We start from the raw sequence: 25,079 nt of genomic DNA on the forward strand, positions 1-25,079 counted from the left end.
ACTGCTTAGCTTCAATATGATCCAAGGCAAGAGAAATGGCGTACAGTTCAGCAGTAAACACAGAAGCTGTAGAGGGGATTCTGCACGCAACCACCAAACTGCAACAAACCATGGCAGAGCCTACAGAGTCACCTAATTTGGAACCATCCGTATAAATTGGAATGGAAAGATTGTTCGAGAGATGTTCAGTAAATAAAAAACAGAGTATTTCCAATTAGGAGTATCTGCTTTTCTCTGATGACTTAAAGAAAGGTCACATTTGGAGACTGCAATAAGCCATGGTGGGATGGGCTGACCAGTGGATACTGCAATGTTATCCAAGGACAGACCCAATTCATCCAATTAAGCCTGGATGCAAAGGCCAAAAGGAGCAATGGCAGATCATCTGTTCTGAAAAAGTATGGCCCACCGAGGAAAGAAAACACAACCCCAGGTGGGATGCTTTAGTAAGGAACAAAGTTTCGAAGAATATAATAAAAACAGTTGCAAACAGGGAAGGTGCAAAGAAGGTTTATGAGATTCTACTTATAAGCTCTGAACTGGGGAGGTTCAGAAAGCCCCAGTGCAGAGTCGAAGTCCTTGATGATGAATAGGGTCCAGCATCTTTAAGGCCGAGGGTCTGGCAAAGCCATAAGGCAGTGATCCATAGTCGAGTTGTAATTGGATAAGAGCACAATATATCTTTAACTTAGAACGTCAATCCGCTCCCCAGTTTGATGTTGTGCTCTTGTGCATTTAACCCGTAGCTGCTTAATGTGTGGTATAAAGGTCAGCTTACGGTCAAGGATTAGCCCCAAGAACTTGGTCTCAGGGACCACAGACAGCGAAACTTCACTGATATTGAGTTCAGGATCAAGGTGAATACCCCTGTTGGCAGCAAAAGTGCATGCAAACAGTTTTAGTGAGAGAGAAATTAAAGCCGTTTGCTGTAGTCCACTTCAGTACACAACCAAGGGCAGTTTGTAGTTGCCACTCAATATATCTCATGTTCGACGACTGACATGAGATGTGAAAGTCGTCAACATAGAGCTCAGTTGCAACAGTGAGAGGGAGTTGTTCAGTGATGGCATTAATTTTTATACTGAAAAGTGTGACACTCAAAACACAGCCCTGAGGGTCTCCAAGTTTCTGTGGAAAAGTACGGGAAAGTGTCGAACTGACACGAACTTGGAATTTCCTGTCCATTAAAAAAATTTTAATGAAAATGGGTAAATGGCCACCTAACCCATATATATTGAGGTCTCGCAAAATGCCATACCTCCATGTTGTGTCATAAGCCTTCTCAATGTCAAAGAATATTGAAACAAGATGTTGTCGTTTGAGAAACACTTATCTGATTGATGTTTCAAGTTGAATCATGGTAAAGTGCTGGCGTCAGATCACACACTAGGTGGCAAAGAGGAGGTTGTTTGATTTGAGGAATCAAACAAGATGAACATTAACCATCCTTTCTAAGGTCTTACAGAGACAGCTTGTCAAAGCAATTGGACAGTAGTTTAAAGGAATCTTGGGATCTTTCCCAGGCTTAGAGAAAGGTAAGATAATAGCCTGGCACTAGGCATTAGGAAAAACATTCTCCTGTCAGATCTGGTTAAAAACAATTAGAAGAATATCAAAAGAAGCAGGAGATAGATAGAGCAGCATGTCATACTCTCAGACCGATGAAGTGCCAGTTTCAGTTCCACCAGTGTAAAGGGATGATTATAGTCATAGAGACAGTCAGAAGGTGAGGCACAAACAGAAGTGCTAGATACCTGGCAAAAGCTTTCACCTAGAGTATCAGCAATGCTCTGGACATCAGCTACTTCTTGGCCATCAAAGAGTAAGATCAAGAGGGGGACAGAATTGTAGTACCCACTGACCTTTCAAACCCTGTCCCATACAACTTTGGAACTGGTGGTAGAAGATATGCCAGTTGTGAACTTAATCCAAGATTCCTTCTGGCTTTGACGTCTTACCCACCTAGTATGTGCATGGGCCCGCTGGAAAGCGATGTGGTTTGAAAGTGTGAGATATCTACAGAAAGTATCCCAGACTTGTTTTTGAGCCTTCCGTGCTATGTGGCAGGCAGGATTCCACCACGGATGAGGATATAGTGGAAAACGTGTCGAGGTTTTAGGAATACATTGAGCAACTGCTTGTATAATACAGTCAGTTACTGCTGCCACACAGTCATCTGTTGATGGCTGACAGACAGCTGCAGGATCAAGTTCTGCAAGAGCAGTGAAAGTGGATCAGTCTGCCTGATTCTGCTTCTACCGGAGCATGCGGGTTGGGTGGCATCGACCACAACCAATCACCTGAGACATTATGTCTAAAAAAGCCATATTAGGCCTAGCTGATTCCACAGAAGGAACATATAAAGACATGGCAAAATCAGGTGTAGGACAAAAGCTGTCAAATTCCTCATCAACCCAAACAGCTTCAGCATGTTTAGGAGAAATATGGGCAACATCAGAAGAAGCAGTTTGACTCATATAATGATCAATCTCATGACACATGAAAGTCAATAATTCCATAGCTGAGTTACTCTACCTGCAGCTAGTAAAGAGTATTATCTCCAAAGTGGTAACTTGAACTTTAAAATTCACTGTTAACAATGAATGATCGAATAGAAGTATTAGAATAAAAAATATTAAAACTGGGAAAAATAAGTTATATTAAAGTTTGCAACTTTTTGTAAAATTGAAAAGAACAATTCCACTTTGGAATTAATATTTTAAAAAATGCTATAAGTTTAAAGAAAAACACTGTTGAAGAGCACAATAAAAAAAATTTCTTGACACAAGCACTGTCAAACGGAAGGTGACATTTCAGTAAAAACAAATAGAGGTAGTCACAAGCATCAGATGTGTGTGTGTCACACTCCTGCTCTGAAACACAGATGAACCATGCTGATTGTAGGATACATGAGAGTTCAAGGCTTGTGACACAAGAATAAATTTTTTAACATAAAAGCTAGCATACAGACCTAATTACGTGAATGGAAGTAATGTACTGTATTGGAAATTTACATAACCATGTAACACTAAACAGAGCTTCAAAATATTACAGCAAGCCTAAACATTACTTTGTATAAGCTTGACAGCAAAGGAATAGAATATTATAGAAAATTATATAAACCAGAAAAGTTAAACATAAAGCTACGAAACTTACATCAAATACATTTTCAGTTTGAAAGCTCAATAATGTATATGAAAGTTTATTTCAAGCTAACAGAAATTCAAGTCTTGCATGCTTGTATTTAAAATCAGAAATTTTCTAAAACTTTAAATACCACTATTCTTACACAGAGAAGATTGAGGTGGGGGGCTATGGCCACTTACAGAATGAAAGAAAATTTCCTAAAATATATTTAAAATAATGCATACTATAATTTTCAACCAGTGGGGGAAAAAACTTGCGCTTTGCATCCAAGACATTTTTTGGTTATGTTATTTTGTATTTTAATGCATAGTTTCTAAAATGTAAAAATAATGCTGTATAGTTAAAACAGTTAAGTTACTTATCTAACCTACTCACATGAGGTTAAGTACATGGAATTCTGAATAAACCTGATAACTGGGAGGTTAAAACACAAGATACCCACCAAATACCTCTAGTACAAAAGACAATTTGAGCCAAATGAAACTTTTACCAACTTATCTAATAAAAGATTCCAGATCTACGACTGTTTTTAAAACCTATTGCTCACAAAGTCACTAATCATCAGAGCAATGGTACTGGTATTATAAGCATCTGCAAACAAATGAAGAAATTCACATACAAGATCTTAAAAAGTAATTACTGCTGTCTGAGATGAAGCTCTCAGGTATGACAGATCAATTCCACAAATACCTTTCCCTGTGCAATTTAAATACTATCTGCACTTATCCCTCCCATATGCACATGGTAACATCATTTGTTCTTCTCTACTTTTATTAATTTCATTTTTGGATTGTTTAATAAAATTTAAGAAGCTTCCCACATGTAAAAAAATTTTCTCAACCCAAGTGAGCCATTTTTACATATATATCTTCCCACACATGCATATAGATTGCTGTTTTAATTATATGGTTGACACCTTGTATTGTATTTTGCCACCAGTGGTAACTGTTTAAAATCAAAAACTGAAAAATTCATAAATGTATATATATTAGTAGTTTTTCCACAGTAACTTAGATACTGAAGAAGGATAATAAACTTTATGCCTCTCTTTTTTTTTGTGGGGATGAAGATTATGATTCAGAGAGGCTAATCCAACCCTCTTCCTCCTGGAGTATAGATATGCCAAAGGTTTTTTTAATTTGTAATATGCATATCAATGATTTCATGCTTTTCTAAAAGCTATATTAAAACACATTATTAGATGTCTTATGAACAAAACTGCACTTTACTGTACATACTGGCTTACAATTATAGAATTAAATATTTTACTATCTTCTACTTCTTAGTTTATGTAATTATTTTTTAAACATTGAAGGTTTAAACAAAATATATTTATGTATGTTAGAGCTTACTAAATTATGAGGCACTAAATGTGTACTATTTAACATAATACATGTATATTTATTCTGCCCCAAACAATTTAACATTCAAATTGTTATTAGAAATTAAACATTTGAATGTTAAACATACCACTTGCATGATAAAAACTTTCTCTACAATTAACTTTTCGCACTTTTAACGAAACAAAAAATCTTCATGAAACTCTTTCAAGTTCAATTGTTAAGTGATCTGATACTTAATCAATATGATGAAATGATGACATAAACACTTTGAATCACACAACTGACAAAAAAAAAGCTACCATACTATTAATGCCAAAACTCTAGACTGAATTCTGCTGTTAAACTCTATTTTCTTCACTAACATAGCCTTGCCTCTCTTGACTTGCACTGATTGCTGAAGTTTTTGAGCAGCAGTTCTTTCATATCAATACACCTTTATTCTTTTGTTTCAACGAAGCCCAAAAAGCATTCTCTAATTTTAACTTTACATGAATTTACATACAGAAAGAAGTCAACATAATGGAGTTTTATTTTACATTTCTGTAAAGCTCACAATGCTGTGAATTATTTTACAAGTTGTAGTATTTGCACTATATACTTGATACAACATGCATATCTTTGGTATAAATTTCATGCAGATTGCAAGTATTTTGTATACAAAAAATCAGATTTGTTAATGAAATATTTTTACTAAAGATTTGTTTATAAAAATAGTTTGTATCATTACTTGTCTTGCTGCAAAGTAATTTCACGTTACAATTAAAAACTATTCTTCATCCTAAAAATCCCAAATATTATTTGTGTAATATCTAAAACCTACTAAATATATTTCAAACATTTGTCTTCAGACTTTATATTTTATTTCCTATACTCTAACTATGTGAGATACGTCACTTGATAAACCTCGTAACCATCAAAAAAAAATTAGAAAATAAAAATTATGCTTTTTCTCATGCTAGATTGACTGCATGTTATAACATGAAAATAAAGATGTTTAATTTAAGTATCTAAAGTCTCATAATGCTATATATGTTTATTATTTTTTATTATATTGACCTTCCAGTTATGCCTAACTAACATTTCATAACTTGCATTGACATGGTGCATGTGAACTCATGTTACATATCCATTAATATAAAACTGACATTTAGTCTTCCCTGTCTTAGCTGTATTTTAGTGGACTAGTATTTTGTAATATACACTTGCATTTCAATTATTATACATAATACATATGTATATAGATTATAACTACTTAGAAGTAAATTATCAAACTTACTTTTCTTAAAATATAGAACAATAAATCAAGAAAAAAGCAAACAATTACTTCTCATTTCCACCTTTGTACTTGGTTGCTGCTGGCCATAGGTTGCTAAACCTTTTAAAATTTTGCACATGGAGAATATCAAAATTATTTTAGGTATTTTATACATACAGTTGAATAACCAAATAAAACAAATATCTACACTGATACCATAAAATTCCTCTATAATTTATTAAACTTAGTATTTTAATTAAAGTTTTAACATCCATACTAGCCACCTTGAGAATACATTCTAAGCCGTTGATTGGTTATTCACGTCATATATTGAAGTAAGTGTGCATAAGGGACTGTTTTAAAAATGAAGAGAGGACAGGTCCACTGTGTTTGATTTAGTACCTTAGCCATATCTCAGCAAAACAAAAAAACATGAGGTTCTTACTTGATAACATTAGTAATTTGATTTCCTAATTTGTACAAAACTAGACTTAGTATTTTGACTAGCCACACTCTGACACAAGTTCACAGGCAAATCTTTGGTGAAAACAGTTAATTAAAAATTTGGCTTTTGTGCACAAAATAGTTGTAATATTTAATAAAAGCTTTCCAAATTTCATGAAAATACACTTACTACAAAAAATATTACAGTTATGTAGTTTCATGGTTAAAAGGCCAATCAAAATTATCAACAATAAAAGACAATGTTGGAGAGTCTACTTGAAACCTTGAAAACATTATGTAACCACAAAATTAAACATAATTTTGTTTTTCAGTGTATTGAGTAAACATTGTAATTATCTTATACACACAAAAGTCAGATGTGTTAATAAAATACATTTGCTAAAGATTTGTCTGTGGCTTCATGAAGCCTTTTGTGAGTCACTCACTCTACATTAAGATTTTCATATCTCTGTAGTCTCCAAAATTAATGTCCAAAGATATGTAATAAAACCAAATATACAATATTTTAAATAAAGAATACACATTGTAAGAGACAATCACAATTATTTATTACAAACTGGCCTACAGTTTTACATCTGCTTTCATTTTATTTTGTTTTATTGCCCTTGAATTATGTCTAACTAATACAGCAAAGGAATAAACCACCCTGCTAGAGCTAAGAAAAAAACTGAGTTACATCATATGGTGGTAACACACATGCATTCCTCAGGCAGAATCCTTTGTTGTTGTTTTTACATTGTGGTACCTAACAAATTTCTAATTTTATTCAATTACTTTTCCTAAATAATATATATACTATATATATATATATATATATCTACAAACAAAGAGCTACAGCAATAACTTTGACTTTAAGGCCTTTTGCACTTAGATGTATTAATAAACATTACAAATTCTAAGTCATATAAAACAGATGACTGGCATTTTTTGTTTTACCAGTCAAAGCTGATACTTTGCCACGTGAATTTGATGTATTTAGACTAAAACTGTTGCTTTGAACAGTAATGGAAGTTTTCAACCTATTTATAGGCTAGTTAGTAAACCAGTTAAACTACAGTAGTTTTCGGACATTCTGTTATTGTGCTTGGTGTATTTTATGTTCTCAAATACATATTTAAAGCTATAGAGAGTTATACATTTCATAAAAAATCAAAGAACACAGAGAAGCACATCAATGTACAATGAACAAATATGCTAATATCATAGCAAAGTGAAACTTGATTATTAGTGTTTTTTTGCTAAACAGTTATCAATGATCCCAGTAACAGACTAGTACAGCAGTCCTCAATACATAATACACACAAAACAAAATTTGACAGCACATGCTGTGTTGCCAGCCAGCTGCCTTCCTTCAAGTCACCAGTTCAAAAAATAAACAAACTTAGCAATGAATGTTGCCAGCTAGTTGCCTTCTCTCCAACAGTAGTTCAAAATTATGACAGTATAAGACAGTCTTAGAAGCTTTACCATAACAAAGACAGGATAAGTAAGTTCAGGATCTGGGTGAATACCTCACTGGCGACAAAGGTACATGCAAACGGTTTTAGAGAGAGAAAGGTTTAAACTGTTTGCTGTGTTCCACTTCAGTAAATAATTGAGAGCAGTCTGTAGCTACCCCACTCAATAAACCTCATGTTCAACAACTGACATGAGATGTGGAAGTTGTCCACATAGAGCCCGTTTGCAAAAGTAAGAGGGAGTTGTTCAATGATGACATTAATCTTTATATTGAAAGATGTGATACTCAAAACACAACCCTGAGGGACTCCAAGTTCCTGAAGGGAAGAACGGGAAAGAGTTGAACCCACATGAACTTGGAATCACCTACCCATTAAAAAATGTTTAATAAAAATGGGTAAATGGCCACATAACCCATATGAGTGGAAGTCTTGCAAAATGCCATACCTCCACGTAGTATCATAAGCCTTTTCAAGGTCAAAGAATACTGATACAAGATTTATCATTTGAGATAGGCTTCTCTGACTGAGCAGTTGATACACATGGGCCCACTGAAAAAGCAATGAAGTTCGAAAGTGTGGTCTATGGTGGAGTGCTTTTGTCAGAACCCACACTGGGTGGGAAAGAGGAGGTTGTTCAATTCGATGAACCAAATGAGATGAGCATTAACCATCCTCTCTTAGGTCTTACAGAAACAGCTCGTCAATGCAACTAGACAGTAGTTTGAAGAAATCTTTGGATCTTTCCCAGGCTTAGAGAAAGATAAGACAATAACCTGGTGTCATGCATTGGGAAAAACATTCTCCTGCCAGATCCAGTTAAAAACAACCATAAGAATAGCAAGAGAAGCAGGAGATAGATGGCACAGCATCTTGTTGTGTATATCATCAGGTCCGACCAATGTACTGTCAGACTGATGAAGGACTAGTCTGAGTTCCACAAGTATAAAGGAGCAATTATAGTCATAGAAACAATCAGCCCGAAAAGAAAGAGGTGATCGCTGTGTCTGAGTCCTAATGACTATTAAAATGGAGGATGAAATAGAAGTGCTAGATACCTGACAAAAAGTTTTCACAAAGAGTATGAGCTATGCTTCAGGTTTTGACTACTTCCTGGCCATCAGAGAGAAAGACTGAAAGGGGGCAAAATTATAATACCCGCTGATCTTTTGAATCTTATCACACGACTTTGGAACTGATGGTACAAGAGATGCTGGTTGTAAATTTAATCTCAAATTCTTTCCTGCTTTGACGTTTTAACTGCTGAACACATGCATGGGCCTGCTGGAAAGCAATGCAGTTCAAGAGTGTGGGATACCTACAAAAGATATCCCAGGCCAGTTTTTGAGCCTTCCGTACCATGTGGCAGGCAAAATTCCATCATGAACAAGGATATCATGGAAAACGTGTTGAGGTTTTAGGAATACATTGAGCAGCTGTCTGGAAAATACAATCAGTTACTACTGCCATTGTCTGTCAATGACTCACAAATGATAGCAGGATCAAATTCCATGAAAGCAGTGAAAGAGGGCCAGTTGACTTGATCCAGCTTCCACCAGGGTATGCAGGCCTGGGGACATCTTCCATGGCCAGTCTCTCTCAAAATAATAGGAAATTAATTACTGCTTCATGGGTTACTGTCAACCCTCCATGAAAATTGAGAGAATAGTGAAGGGAAGAAAACTGAGAAATTAATAGCAATAAAAGACTGAGTTGGTGCATTAAAATAAGTATAAGAACCAGTACTGAAGAGAGAAAGGTTGTGATCTGAGAGTATATGCTCTATGGGGCAACTCCTCCCATCAATATCAGAACCACCCCAGAGGGGATTTTGTTCATTAAAGTCCTACAGGATTAAAAGGGGAGATGACAACTTTTAAATGACAGCATCAAGGTTTGACTGATCATGGGTCTCTCCAGGAGACAGGTATAGAGGGCAAACAGTGATGGTATGACCCAAGGAAACACAAATGGCTATGGCCTCCAAAGGTGTGGCAAGTGGCAAAGACAGGGTGGGCACACACTGATCGACCAGAAGTGCCACTCCTCCATGCACTTGTCAACCACACAACCTGTCATTTCTGTCCAAAGAAAACTGCCAAAAGGTGACTGTATCGGCAGATTTCAGAAATATTTTCTGCAAGGAAGGGCATTCAGAATGATAAGAATCAATGTCATCCATATTAGAACATAAACCTCAACAATTCCACTGTATCAAAGTGGCCATTTTTATTTATGTGTAGGCAAATTGGGTGGAGAGCCCTTTTGTTTTCAACCACGTCTTTTTTCATTATTCAAGGAAGGACTATCAACCTCCATGGATCCTGCCCTGGGTTGAATGGGCATATCTTTGTCCTTGGAAAAAGATTTCAGAGACTGAGGGCATGAACAAATGATTGTTTTTCATCTTGGGGCTGGAGAAGAAGTTGTACCCAAGGAAATCCCCATATCTGGCACCAAAGGAAATGGATATGGGGATTGCCTGAAATAATTCCCACTGTAGCAGTGAAACAAAGTGTAGCAGTATACATCCGAGGCGAAGTGGTGAGCAGTAACTTTCAGAGCCTCTGGGTAAGAAATGTTTTGAATCATTTTCAAATGCTGTTCCTCTTTTTCTTCCACCCATTTAGGGCAAGAATGAAAGTAGGATGGGTGAGATCCATTACAATTAATGCAGTGAGGGTGTGTTTCACACTCATAAGCATCATGGTCCTTGCTACCGTAACAAGTACGTGTTAAGGAACCACGACATGATGTATTTGAGTGACTGATTCACTGATATTCGGAATATATGGCTGTACTTTGCAATTAAGATAACCTGCCTTGATGGTGGCAGGTGAATGTGGTGATGTAAATGTCAAAATTAGGGCACTGGGCAGCATCGTAATTCCATATTTGCAAGTGGAGATACACCTCACTGCAGAAACTCCTTGGGTGGAGAGACCAGCAAGGATCTCTGACTCGGGAATGTTCTTCAAATCCCTCAACAATAACTCCTCATGACAAATTCAAAGTAGCATGAGGTGTAACCTAATGGATATATCTCCAATGGCATCTGAATGCAAGAGGAGTTTACTGAGTTTAGGAATGGATGTTTCCACCAATATGTCACCAGAGCAAAGCTTTTTGACTGACATAGGAGAGCCAGCAAGTCCCTCTAGTCTCTTCTGAATAAAAAAAAAAAAAAGAGACATTTGCCCTAAATATTTGTTTGAAAGAGAATGTAGTGTAAGAAAATGAGGTACAGGTGTTACATAAATTGAAGATTGCTGTTCAGAATCTTCAAGATGTGGTTGTTTATCTATGAAGTGTTTTTTCATTATTTTATTTAAATTTTTTTGGGGGGTATCCATAATAAAGAAAAAATATTTTGGTTCACACATTACAGTGCTAAACAAGGACACTGCAGCAACACCAGGGTTTTGTGAACACTATACCCACACACCAGCCACTGTGAAAGGAGCCATTCTGTTCGATTCAGTACATAAGCCATATCTCAGCAAAATACAAAGATATAGAGTTCTTATTTTATATTCACCTTGTTAATGTTAGTAATCTGCATTTCCAATTTGTATAAAACAACAGAGGTAGTAGTCTGACATCACAAACATCTAATTTTAAATAATGCTGCATTCAACATACCACAAGACTCACTAAAATCTATATTTGTGTTCTTTTAATATTTACTTTTAAATTAATAATTCAATTCATATACAATATTAAAGTTTGGATTACAATCTACAATTTGATTCTAGACTACTGATAAATTAATATAATAGTAATTCAATAAAATTGTGAATGGAAGTCAAGAAATGTGATAACATGGCATTTGACCTTTAGATAATATGTTAACTAAATAGCCAAATTCTTATGTCTATTTTATTACCCTCCCAGAAAATGGTCCAAAAATTGTCCCATCTATACAACACCTTTGAAAATCCATACTTTTTCAAGCTGACTTTAGCTCTGATTTCATACTTGTTACATTTCATCCCCATGCAGGGTACTTCAGTGAATATCCAGATGTATTACTGTCATAAATTTTGTGGAAGTATTTATCATGTCACTTAATGTCCCTTCCATAATAAAAATCAAAAGAATAACTATTTTTGCACAAGTTCAGTAGCTGTAGCCTCATTAATGGCCACAACAAAGGGAACCACATCTGAGCTAGCCAATATGTAGCGACCAGCAGAAAACAATAAGGAATAATCTGTAAAAGGGAAAAGATCCAGAAGAGGAGTCTGATTAGAAAGTAAGCACACAAGTGATGGCCCATCCAATGTGAACTGAAAGTATTCACTTCCAGAGCTGAGGGTTGAGGAAATGGATTCCAAAAAGGAAGAAAGCTGGACATTCCAATGAATAGGAAATACATATATATATGAAGTTCTCAGAACATACCAACAAAAAACCTCAAGATGAAAACACAAACCTGGCTGAGGAGAACCTGGCTAAGACATGAGAAGTGATCATCCATAAGATTCATATCTCCAGGAACATGTTATGTCATGATAGGTGGTTCAGTACAGGAGATCCAGAGTCTGAAAACACAAAGATCTGTTCTTGGTATCTCCATGCTTAGCAGTATAGCTTACAAAAGTGGAATAGTCAAAATGAACTATGATCACCCACCCTCACAAGAATGGGAAGAAATGATACAGAGCTAAATGAACTGCAACAGATTTTAGGATATGAAAATGAGAAATAACTTCCTCAACTAACTACTGACCCTAAATCTCTGGAAAATCAAGGAAAGCTCTCCAGGGAAACATCTGTAAATAAATGATACTCAGTAAAAGGCAAAAGAATGGGAACTCCCAATGTGGTCAAGTACTGATGGAGCCACCAAACAAGTTTGGAGGAAGTTCTAATGAGCAAGAAGCATTCAATGAAAGTAATATATGTATGCCAAACCTAAAGGAATGAAAACTTCCAAAGAAGCCCACAAACCAAAAACAGAGAATTGCACACGCAGAGAGGGAAGAAAAAAAATTAAGGCTTTCAGCACTACCAACTCCACATCTTGGAACCAAAGTGTAGAAGGCTGGGCTCAACCAAGACAGAAAGTAAAGACAACCACCCCTCCACCCCACCCACATGAATAAGATACTGCAAAGGAATATTAAAGGACTTCTCCAACTTGATGAGAACCCCACCTAAACATCTTCTCAAAGAAGTAATCAGGTGTGTGTGAGTGATTCATTGAGCATATACTGGGTAAGTAAAAGCCAGTCATTCATGTAATAGGGATTCTGAAGATTCAGTGATCAAAGATGGCATTCAAAACAGCATAACACTCAACAAAACACATACTGATCTGAAGAAAGACTGAAGAGCAGTACCCATAACTGAAAAACATGACCCTCATGGATGAACCTAAGAAAAATAATGTAACACTGGGACCAAAACCCACCAAAATGAGAGGCAGGACTCCAGAGTGAAGCAAGATGTCTCCAGATAAGAATACAACCACAAAACGAGCTATGATTGGATTCTAATCTTCTACGAGGTAAAATCCCTGTTCAGTGGGAATCACCTCTTCAATAGCCTCTTCTCATAGTTGGTCTCAGACTAGGTGAGATCACTGGACAAAATAAAATCTTGAGGAGGAGAGAAGCAGATCTGGAAAGTGGATAGAGAAGGAGCAAAACAGAAGGCAAAAACCCACGGAAATAAATTCTGTAAAACCCATGGAACTGTCATAAAGTGTAGCCAAACACATACAAACTAAACACAATGAGACAGAAACACTCAAACAACAAACTAACAAAACAAAGAAACAAATTTTACAATACATAAAAATAACAAATCTGCAAAACTGTTACCTGATTTAAAAGAGAAAACATTAATTCACACCCAATGTACAAAACCATTAAAATAACTTAGAATATAAGCCACTCTTAAATATTGAACACACAAGTCCATCCAAAAAATCTGTAAGATGAAGACACAAAAAATAAACCAACTCCAAAAAAACATGAGAATAAGAAGAAACTGAGTTAACAATAACAAAGTTTAACACTAACATAATCACCAATCAGATGTGACTAGTAATAAAGAAAATGGGACTAACAAACAAAAAGTAACGTTAATTGTGAAAAAAGTAAAAATGCAGACAAAAACAAAATACATCAAACTCAAACATTTTTTAACAAAATTAACCTAGATAGTAAAAAAAGTGTAAAAGCCTAAGTTACCCAAAACTGAGCAAAAAAAGATATGAATGGCCTGAAGTAATGTGTGCAGAAATTTGGTTCATCCACACAAACTTACATAAAGACATTGAACAGGGGTATTCTTAAGGAACGTTACAAATATACAATGAACAGTTACCACACATCTCCTGGGAAAAGAACAATACCTAAAACAACCAATTACCTGGTAGCACAACAACAGGTGGAAAGTGCTGTAAAAAAACAGTGTCCACACAGTAGTTACATCTCTCTTCACAAAAATTGTAATATGAAAGAAATCATTACCAAATGTAAGACAAAAACTAAAGCCTGTGCTTCCCCAGCAGACAACACTGACCCCAAAAACTGGGAACTAGTATTCTACTTATGGTGGGAATTTCATCATCCATCATATTAAATCTCAAATTCATAAGAATAAAGAATTCAAAAACAAAAACATTTCTAAAACAATAAAATAGAAACAATGGAAATCAAATACAAGTAGAAACTGACATGAATTTGTGATCAAGCACAATCAAAATCCTGTAGTCATATTGAGAATGGGTTGAAACGTGTCTTACACACTAGGATGCCAACTGAAAATGTGAGGATTATGCTGCAACAAAATCAAAATCAAGCATCTATTTTATAATTGTTTTTATTTTGGTGCAATATGATACCGTTATTGGACACATGCACAAAATAAAAACTTTATTAGGAGCTTTTACCCCTTATTATGGTGAATAATCGTACAAGGTTTTATCAACATAAGACTTAAATTGTGAAAGGGGTTTTGCGAACAAATGGAGATTAGCTAATATATATATAAATGATAACCGTTGTAAGATTAGGGGACCAGAGATGCAAATTGCAATACATTCGACAATCTACTCCATTACTTATGAAATATACCATCAAAAGACACGCCTTTCACTTCACATTATTACAAAAACTGATTGGGTCATATTAAAAGCTACTGTGAAATGCATAAAAAAAAGTGTCTAAATGATGATTATCATTATATAAATAATAGTACTATAAATACCAAGTGTTACTTAAGCCTACTCACTTGGGCCAGGAGGCAAAAAGACATTACAGATATGACATATTTCCTGATTCATTTTTAAGTTGTCATTTAAACCTTCACTACAGTAAAACACTTTATAAATCAGGCAACACTAACTAAAATTTCTAGATTAACGTTTGGTTTATTTTTGTTATTTCAGTCGCTAGATTCACGTTTACCATACACTAACAAAACCATCAGTCTATCACATTATTGACACAAAACACTAGTTTATTGAATAGTCGGAAAGTTAACGCGTCTGCTTTATTCGTGTATTTTAATTATTATTAAACATATCAAAAATTAAATACACACAAATCATACATTTTACAAAAGATTAAAAGCTATAAAAAATCCAGATAATAAACAAAGAATTTGCTACTTATATTAAAATATAATTTTATATTTAAGGTTTTTACAGTTGTCTACCTTATCTTCAATCTAAACATATTTTATGTTTATTTTCAATAACACATCTAATTAACCATAAATATATATGATTTATATATGCATATGTGTGTGCGTGCGTGGATTACCAACAAAATTATCAGAATATTCAATTTTTAACATACTACTCAAAGTACGAGAAAAATATACCCTGATAAGTTACTTTTTCTCAGGCCCTAGAGAATATTTATAAGCCTCCTTCTGGTATCATTCATAACCTAGAACATGTTTAATGGAACAGAATCCATTTATCTTAGAAATCTTATGTGATTTCGAAATCTGTTCCTCAGCTGACATTTCAAATATCCCAAGTAGATTCCACTATGGTTTCTGTACTGGCCAAAGCAGATTTTGAATATTATATGGCATGATACATCCTCGTACAGAAAGATGCGTGATTTCCCTTCATAACATCACATTAATAGATGTGACGCAATATTGTTAAAATATTACAATATAACAAGGCATTAATGGCTCGTTTACTTACGTGGTATTCTCAGGTGCAGTGACTTGACTTTTAAGTAATATTCGCAAATAATTGGAAGAACTACCAGCAGTTGTATTACGGAGTAAAATCTGCATATTCTGATTCTATATTTGAAGAGAGAAAGATGCTAGCAATGTATGTGTTATAAAGTATAACGCTATCTTAGTTTATTTCACACAAACAATCTAAAAAGGGGAAATGCACTAGAAAATATACAGTGCTTATACTACAATTCAAGATTTATACTTGTACGAATTGTTAAATTTGCTTGTTAACAGCTGTGTAGTTCAACAGAAATGCACTGAAAGAGTATTTCGGGATTTTTTATTCCTTTTTTTTTACCTGAAGTAAATAAATCAAGTTAATTTCCCTAAATGCTACTTTTGGTGGTACAGTAAAGTCTCTACAGCACCGGGAGAATATATTACTTATGCAAATGAGCGTTATCTCCTTTTACACACACTGACAAACATCCTTGTTTATGTTATTAGGGGCCATGCTATCAAGGGAATGAAAAGTTCCATTTATCCAATGTGCTTTAAAAAGTTAAATTTGTAGAATTATGTCTCTCACAAAATTATTTTAATTTGTTGGTAGGTCTCTTGAAGTAATCCAAAGTAGTTATAAACTACTTTTTTTTTAAAAAAAAAAAGGCTAAAAGTACTGACGAAGAAACAAGAGAGCAAAACTTCATCGAATTCGACTGCAGGCATAAACATATACTTAACTCTTCTGGTAAACAGTGAGGCGGTTCCTATAGTGATGAAAATCTGCTGCTGATCATCAGTTGAAAACTAGTTGGTCTGATGCGTAGGGGCCTGGCATGGCGAAATTCCAAAACAAACAAACAAACTGATGCGTAGGAGGCTGATATATGGACGGGAATAGGAAATATCGTTCTTGGTGGTCCTGTCGTGATGATAAGACTGAACGTGTTAGATATATTAAAATTCTATTTTTTATCAGTAATTAAACATCAAGGACTTTCTATAGCAGTAGAGTGACACAATTTTTCTGCTGTTTTTTTTTTGTTAGGATCTCACCAGAAATATAAATTAGGTCTGAGAAATAATAAAAGTAACAGCAAAATTCGAATATCTGCAACATATCTTAACATATTTCAATAGAAAAAAAAAGTATCAGCTTTGGAAAAAGTGGATGAAAATATGACACAGTGAGAGGTCAAAGCAACTGGGCACGGCATGGCCTAGCGCGTAAGGCGTGCGACTCCTAATCCGAGGGTCGCGAGTTCGCGCCCGCGTCGCGCTAAACATTCTCGCCCTCCCAGCCGTGGGGGTGTATAATGTGACGGTCAATCCCACTTTTCGTTGGTAAAATAGTAGCCCAAGAGTTGGCGGTGGGTGGTGATGACTAGCTGCCTTCCCTCTAGTCTTACACTGCTAAATTAGGGACGGCTAGCACAGATAGCCCTCGAGTAGCTTTGTGCGAAATTTCCAAACAAAACAAAGCAACTGTGAAACCTATGTGAATGACATATCACATTGTAACAAAAATAAAAACAATTCATATTTCGATTATTCTGGTTCGACTGAACTGCAGATACTAAATGGTGTACGTCCTGAAATCATTCTGTATTCCAAATACATTTATTTTTTTTTAAATTTCCATTCACTTTCAAATCATAACAACCATCTTATGTATCACTTACGATTTTTTAAAACTATGTTAAAATCCAAAGTGATCTAATATTGAAATACAAAACTTTAAATTTTATGACGAAAAACCACTATACCTCCTTGAAATTGTTGGTAAAACTGAGTGTACAGAAAGACAACAGAATTGTACTATATGACCTGAATATTACATTACTTTCAAAATATGTCATTTAGAAATTAAATTTTAACAGGCTCGGTATGGCCAGGTAGTTAAGGCACTCGGCTCGTAATCTGTGAGTCGTGAGCTTGAATCCACATCACACCAAACATGCTCGTCCTTTCAGCCGTGGGGTATTTATAAAGTGACGATCAATCGCACTATTCGTTGGTAAAAGAGTTGGCGGTTGGTAGTGATGACTAGCTGCCTTTCCTCTTGTCTTACACTGGAAAATTAAGGATGGCTAGCGCAGATAACCCTCGAGTAGCTTTGCGCGTAATTCAAAAAAGACCAAATTTTAACAAGAAACAACTACATTATTTTATCTGAATCTTCTTTGACAAACTAAAGTAGTTACATAAGCTACCCATTCTTCAACAATTTTGTTACAATAATCAGTTTTACATCAATTCATTTGTTAATTCAAACAGATTCAAATATAAGCAATGAAAACACCAAATTTACATCTTAACTGAAAATGTGTGTGTGTTTTCTCGTAGCAAGGCTACATCAGGCTATCTGTTGTGTTCACCAAGGGGAATAGAACTCCTGATTTTAGAGTTGTAGATATAAACACTTACCGCTGTTACAGCGAGGGATTTAAATGAAAATTATATTACAGATTTCGTTATTATGCACGGTTTCAATTATTTCAAATAAAATTTTCTAGTAAACTTCATAAAAAAAAAAAACTCCAGTTTGAATAAATAACCTTATCTGGAAAGACTTTCGTTTAAAGAAATGACCTTATTTCGAACGACTCCCGTTTGGATGAATCACTCGGGTGGACCTTCACTTGCAAATGTAGTGTTATGCTTGCGCGGATTGTCTGTCCTGAAGTTTCGTTTTCTACATACAATAAGTTAAGTATGTTGATCTGTCATGTAGTTTTTTAATGTATTCATAAAGAGTTTGACACTTTTTAACACAATACGTTTTGTTAAACATAATTCAACTTCATTTATTACTGTGAATAAATATAATACTATAATGTTTTTACGATGAACCTTATAAATTTCATCTAATACAAAATAAATGTATCATCAAAACATTTCGCATGATAAATTTCGCTTCGTTTCTTTATACATTAAAGCTAATGAAATGTTTGTATTATTTCACATAATTTCATTTTAATTGTTATTCACATCCTCACAAAACAATTACATTACCTTAAGGTGCTTAATTTGCATAACTGTGGCGACTAACATTATTTTGTAACATTGGTTTTGCCTTGCCACAGTTGTAGTATTACAAAATCCTACAAAGGTTTGTGTACATTGTATTGATTTCACGTCATTACAGGTCATATCGCCAAGTCCGGCCATACTTTATCTGACAGACCGTACATCTTGACAATATCTCTGAAGTGTAGAGGCCCGGCATGGCCAGGTGGGTTAAGGCGTTCGACTCGTAATCTGATGGTCGCGGGTTCGAATCCCAGTCACACCAAACATGATCGACCTTTCAGCCGTTGGAGCGTTATAATGTGACGGTCAATCCCACTATTCGTTGGTAAAAGAGTAGACCAAGAGTTGGCGGTGGGTGGTGATGACTAGCTGCCTTCCCTCTAGTCTTACGCTGCAAAATTAGAGTCGGCTAGCGCAGATAGCCCTTGAGTAGCTTTGCGCGAAATTCCAAAAAAAAACAAACGGAAGTGTAGTTTTCATTGAAAGAGGTTTTTATATCCAAAGCATACCATTAATCCCTGCTTGCTTTCCATGACTGACTTAGTGTACGAGGATGATACTTTCCAGGCACTTTTTAACAGTCCAGCCCCTCAATGGCACAATGATATGTCTGCGAACTTACATTACTAAAAATCGGGTTTGTGTAGCTTTATGCTTAGTTTGTTTGTTTGTTTTGAATTTCGCGCAAAGCTACACGAGGGCTATCAGCGTTGTGCTTAGTAACAAACAATAAAAACATCAACAGTCTAATCACACAGAAATCCATATGCGCTGCTTTCGACGACTTGATCAATATGTGTTTCTTACAGCTTTTGCCATTGACCTTTGTGTTCGTGTACATTCATCTGTCACGACACATTGCACCTTATTTACAAACATTGGAATATCACTTATTGTAAGACCTTTAGTGAATAGTCCTGGTGTCATAAGATGATCCATATTTTTATATTCCTTTGTGTTACAATGTCATTAAGTACATGAAATACTTCAGTCTTGAAAATCCTAAGAATCCGATCTGACCACATATTTATGATTTGAGTGAATGTTTCTCAAACAGATTTGCCAGATAGTCTCCGCGTCTGGGCTCTGGTCGTCACTTCACCCCATTATCACTATTGTAGAGATTTTTTAATGGCAATTTTCTTATTTCAATAAAACTTTCACTCAATGCAAACAGCTCACCATCCCATGAATACCTAATCGCGTCCTTTAAGAAACACTGACCAGAGTATATGAATATTTTGTGTCTGAAAGAACTGTTACATACACTTACCAAAATTGGTCTATTTCCGGTGGCATTACATTACCTAAGGAATACTAAACAATGTCAAAATATAGTTCTGATACATTCCATTCAATTGTGACTTTATATCTGATGTGATTTGTATGTAAGTTGAAAATTTACATGTTCAGAATAATTTTATTATAAGACTCAACCTTTTAATTGTTGTATTCAGTGTATAAAAGAATCACTAATTATACATATTGACTCGACTATATTCCTTATACTGATTAAAATACATTATTAACACGATTTTTGTGTTCGTTTACAAGGTATTAAAAGCGACCTCGAATCACAAATACGAAACCTTTGATAACAGGTTATGCGGCGAGAATCTTTTTGAACTAACAAAGCTATTACAGAAAACTTAAACAGACCGTTAACAATTTAACTCTCGCGGCAAAAGCTTAACTTCACATAGTAAATTTTTTTATAATTCAATGTTCAAAGTTTTAAATAAAGATACCTTGCCAGGAAGTTACATATGACGGTATCTGTTATTCTGATCCCAGAAAAAAAAACACGTAAATCTTTTAGTCTTTATATTAAACGTTTACTGATATTTGCAGACTGTCTGCTTTGATGAGAAAAAGCAATGAATATCAGAGCCCATGAACAAGTAAGGTGACTAAAGGTAATTCAACTTATCAAGATTTGTTTATTCACTGCCTTCACTCGTTAAAATAATTATAAAAATTAAATGTAATATTTCATGTCGACACAGCAAATATTTGAACAGCAAAACACCCTATAAGTTTGTTGCACGTGAGTACTTTTTTAAAAAGTCTAAATCTAGACTTTTAAAGCCTATTTCTTATTATTCGAGTCCATACTTCTGATCTTGTTATTTTATTATTCAATCTATCTCCTCAAATTAAGTCTTCAAAGGTCTCCCAACAACTCTCAGAGGCTCAAGGGCAAGCTTAAGGGTTTTATCCAGCAGTAGATATAATACTAATAGTCTCTTTTGCAACTTTTCAAAACAAGAGAATGTTTTTAGTAGTTTTAAACCTTGAATCTAATACAGTTCTCTGCGTAACTAAAAACGATTCTGACAGGTTTTCTTTTAAGTTTCCTGATGCCATTATCTCTTCTATTATAAACAAACCTAAATAAACTGAAATCAGTTTTAGAAATAAAGAAAACAATTATACAGGGTGTTCGGAAAGTCACTGTGCAGTTTTGTATGTTAATAAATATATAAGTGCACAGTCACTTTCCGAACACTCTGTACAAAGAAGAAAAAATCTTTTCGTTCTTGATTTATTTCGGAATTTCTACATTTTTAAACAATTGTAGCTTTTATGTTTTTATCACTAATGACACCTAAACCATCTCCATCTTAATATAGTAATTAATGGTTTAAATTTTTGTTCAACTTCAAAGTAACTAGTGGAAAAATCCATGGGTTATTTTATTTACTTCACGTTTTCTTCTTCCTCTTGTCCCTTGACCAGCCTGCTCATTAGTAGGCATGACTACCATTTTTAAAATAGGACTTTGAAGATGTTCTCCTGGACGAGGTTCATCTCTGTGACTGGCTGCTCCTGATACAACAGTTGCAGGTCGAGTTTGGGCAGGTATCATATAGAGAGAAGAAGCTATTTGGTGAAACCCTTCCTTTTCTTTTCTGGGTCTTACGACTGCCTCTATTGGTAAAGTTGTTGCTCAGCTTTGTACTTCCCTTATTTCACACAAGTAAGCCCACAGCATTTTAGCAAGATCGTTTTTAACTTGTCATAGTTAATGATATCTTCTGACATCATGCAAGCATACACTTGTAAGCCTTTTCCCGTGAAAAGAGGGCTGACACAGACTGCCCAATCGCCTTTCTCCAAATTCTGACTTTGAGTGAATCTTTCGTATCTCTCCAGAAGACTACCCCTGTCGTCTTTCTATTAATCAATTTGGGCAGCTTAGGTTACCTGGTCTTGACCTCACTGTTATTCTTGTACCCTTCCTTTTTTCTGTTAGGTGAGCTTGGATTTCATGCTTACGTTCCTCTTTCAGTTTTTCTCTGCCTCTCTTCTTCTATCTTTTCTCTCTAGGTCTTGTTCTTTAACAAACTCTCGTAAATCTTTAATTTTTGTGCCCAAGTCACTAACCTCTCGGTATCTATTTATCAGAGTCAGTCCACATGATTATACAGCATGGTTATGACTTCAAAAATATTTTTCCACCACTATAACTGTTCATATATAGACCAATTTCCGCTGTCGTACATGTCTTCTTTTACCACTTTGTATGTGTGTGTGTGTGTGTGTATGTATGTGTATGGGCAGAATTCCTTACAGTGTTTGAGACTTGTTAGCGATAAATTTTACCAAGAAACAGCACACAGCTCGCTTGTTTCAAAATAATGTATTTTTTTGTGGAGGGACATGGCATGATAACAAAATATATAGTGTTAAACGCTGTTTTAATCAAGGTTTGCTTGTGCAGTGTTATTAAATAGATTTCTTCTAGCACACATCGGTAATATGAGCTAACTCTTTGTATACGGTTAAGACTGCACGAGTTACCATGACAGTTATTTCAGACCAAACATTTGATAATGCCCTTGGTACAAATATACGAAAATTCTAAAGAATGATAAGTATTCTCAACCATTCAGTTGTCAACAGTGTTCACTAAAGCATAACGACAGGGTTGAAATTTACATTTTGTAATGGCATGAAAGAATTAGCCACATAAAATGGAAAGAATGGTGGAATATTCTCTTGTTCTAACACTTTTGTACAGTATTGTACAAGAATATGGTTTCATAACACATTATCATTGCATTGTCTTGAATTCCCAAATTAATGTGGAAAGGAGGGGAATGCCATTTCCCTTGTCTTCTTAAAAAAAAGCTAAAACTCTGAGTGTCAAACGTTAGATTATAAAAATATTCATCAAAGTTTCCCTGACTAACGTTTTATTTATTTTTATACCACGAGCGCTAATTAGAACGTCGAGAATTTCCAGTATATTTGAGTAGTATGACTAGTTGTAGAAGCTTTACAACTTTTTTACTTTTAGAAAATAAGGCATTTTCAACATGAATACGACCGTCATATAGATTACGTGCTCCTAGACGAAATCCCCAAATGATCCTTTAAGATTCTGATACAGCTGTCTATAATTTTAAACTACTGAGCACAGTAAAATCTACTACCATCCTCTCGAACTATATGATCCAGAACCCTGTTAACTAAACGAGAGGCTTCGTCCTGTCCCTTAGATAATAAACCGTACAAGATTAGACGGCATAAAATAAAATTTTTGGTCAATTTGGTTTTGTATTTTGGGTTAAGCTACATGCGGTCTACCTACACTAGTTGTCACTAAATTAACATGGAAAGACTAGAGAGAGAAGGCTGGTCATCAGCACCCACCGTCAACTATTTTACCAACGAATACTGGGATTGAACGTACATTATAACGCCTCCACGGCCAAAAGGGGCGAGCATGTTTGGTGGGACGGGGATCGAGCCCGCTACTCTTAAATTACGAATCGAGGGTCTTAATCACTTTTCAAGTCAGTGGAAACTAAATGAAACGGGATTATTGTTGCAATAACAAATTGATTAATAGATCAATATTTTGTTTCCTCAGGCAAGTATTTTTTATTTATTGTCACCAAAACATACAGTCTTAAATTAACAAACTCTAACAAAACCAATAGTTTTAGTTCTTGTCATAACAGAAATGTTTTGTTTTAGAGCATAGGTAGAAAATGTCGAAACTGATGAGACTATTCTATGTCTATAGTAATCTTAGTGTACCACATTCAAATAGCATCCAATCACTGAAAACACTAAAATTTGACGTTTGTTGCCAACAAAGTAAACGTGTCCATAACCACGTGTCTTGTTGCGAGAAAAATGCACACATTGAGCTCAGATCAGTGTAATGTTACAAAGAAAGGTTAACCCTAATACTTCAATCTAGTCAAATTTGAATAAGAAATCACTATCTACAAAGAATTACAATACTTGAGCACCAACACCAGTTAGGAAATATTCGTGTGATGACTGTCATCTTCCCTTTCGTTTGTTTGGATGCAGTGACTAAGAAGTAACCTTTAGGTATCTTCACCCTGAAGTGATTTGATGGGGAGAGAGAGTTATATTAAATACCTTCTTACTGATTGGCAGAGATTTAGGGTGTACGGGCTTTGTCTCAATTTAACTTTGAACTGAAGAATACTGATTTACGCTGCTTCAGTTTCATACCTGTGTGATTTAATAGTGAACTAATAAACCATTTGAGGGTCTGTTTGGTTGACTAGCTTTAAGGGGAGCAGACGTGCCAGATATACACTTTTGATTTTTTTTTTTTCCATTGCATCACTATGAAGGAGCAGCTAGAGCAGAAACCCTTGTAGAATGTTGTCTGTAAAATTTGTATAGCCTTAAATATCTCATGTAAATAAAACTGGTTGGCAAGCTTCAAAGGTCAGAAGGAACTATAATAGTTTAAGGACACCACAAATATTACCACTTTAAAATGTGGTCAGCTGCATGTAGGAAATAGCCCACCCTTCCAGCAGATTGACTTATTTCATCATAGATGAGGATATCGATATTCAACTGTCTGCATTTTGTAAATGTCCTAATAATTTGTTAATCTTGCTGATGACCTACTGTTCCATAAACAGCAAAAAGTATCCAGTTAAATTTTTTACAGGTTATAGTGGTTGTAGATTACAGATATTTAAGTTAAACATTCGTAATTCTGATAAAAATACCAAGGTGAACTCTGTATACAAATAGGCTACTTCTAAAGAAAAGCCCCCCTCCCAATATGAATTTTATACTTTATTTTAATGAAATCAAGTAAATAAAACATCCAAGCTGTCATGAAAATATTTTACTATCAACACAAACTTCTAAAACCTTTTTAGCTGTGAAAAATAAAATTAAATATTAATTATTTTCTAGGGTTACTTG

At 35.0% G+C, this 25,079-nt stretch overlaps 1 protein-coding gene across 2 annotated transcripts in view; it reads right to left on the reverse strand.

Moving 5' to 3' along the window:
• Positions 1–15,144, reverse strand: part of LOC143222643 (speckle targeted PIP5K1A-regulated poly(A) polymerase-like) — a 42,645-nt gene extending 27,501 nt beyond the window's left edge. The window contains exon 1 of one of the 2 annotated variants that reach the window (XM_076449400.1): positions 14,913–15,144. In XM_076449400.1, the coding sequence (XP_076305515.1) occupies positions 14,913–14,964 (52 nt within the window). In that variant the 5' untranslated portion in view covers positions 14,965–15,144. Of the gene's footprint in view, positions 1–5,814; positions 5,938–14,912 lie in introns of those variants that run through there. The other variant, XM_076449399.1, reaches the window with a different exon arrangement.
• Positions 15,145–25,079: the final 9,935 nt, after the last annotated feature.

Source organism: Tachypleus tridentatus, chromosome 8, assembly GCF_004210375.1.
Source record: "Tachypleus tridentatus isolate NWPU-2018 chromosome 8, ASM421037v1, whole genome shotgun sequence".
NCBI lineage: Eukaryota > Metazoa > Arthropoda > Merostomata > Xiphosura > Limulidae > Tachypleus > Tachypleus tridentatus.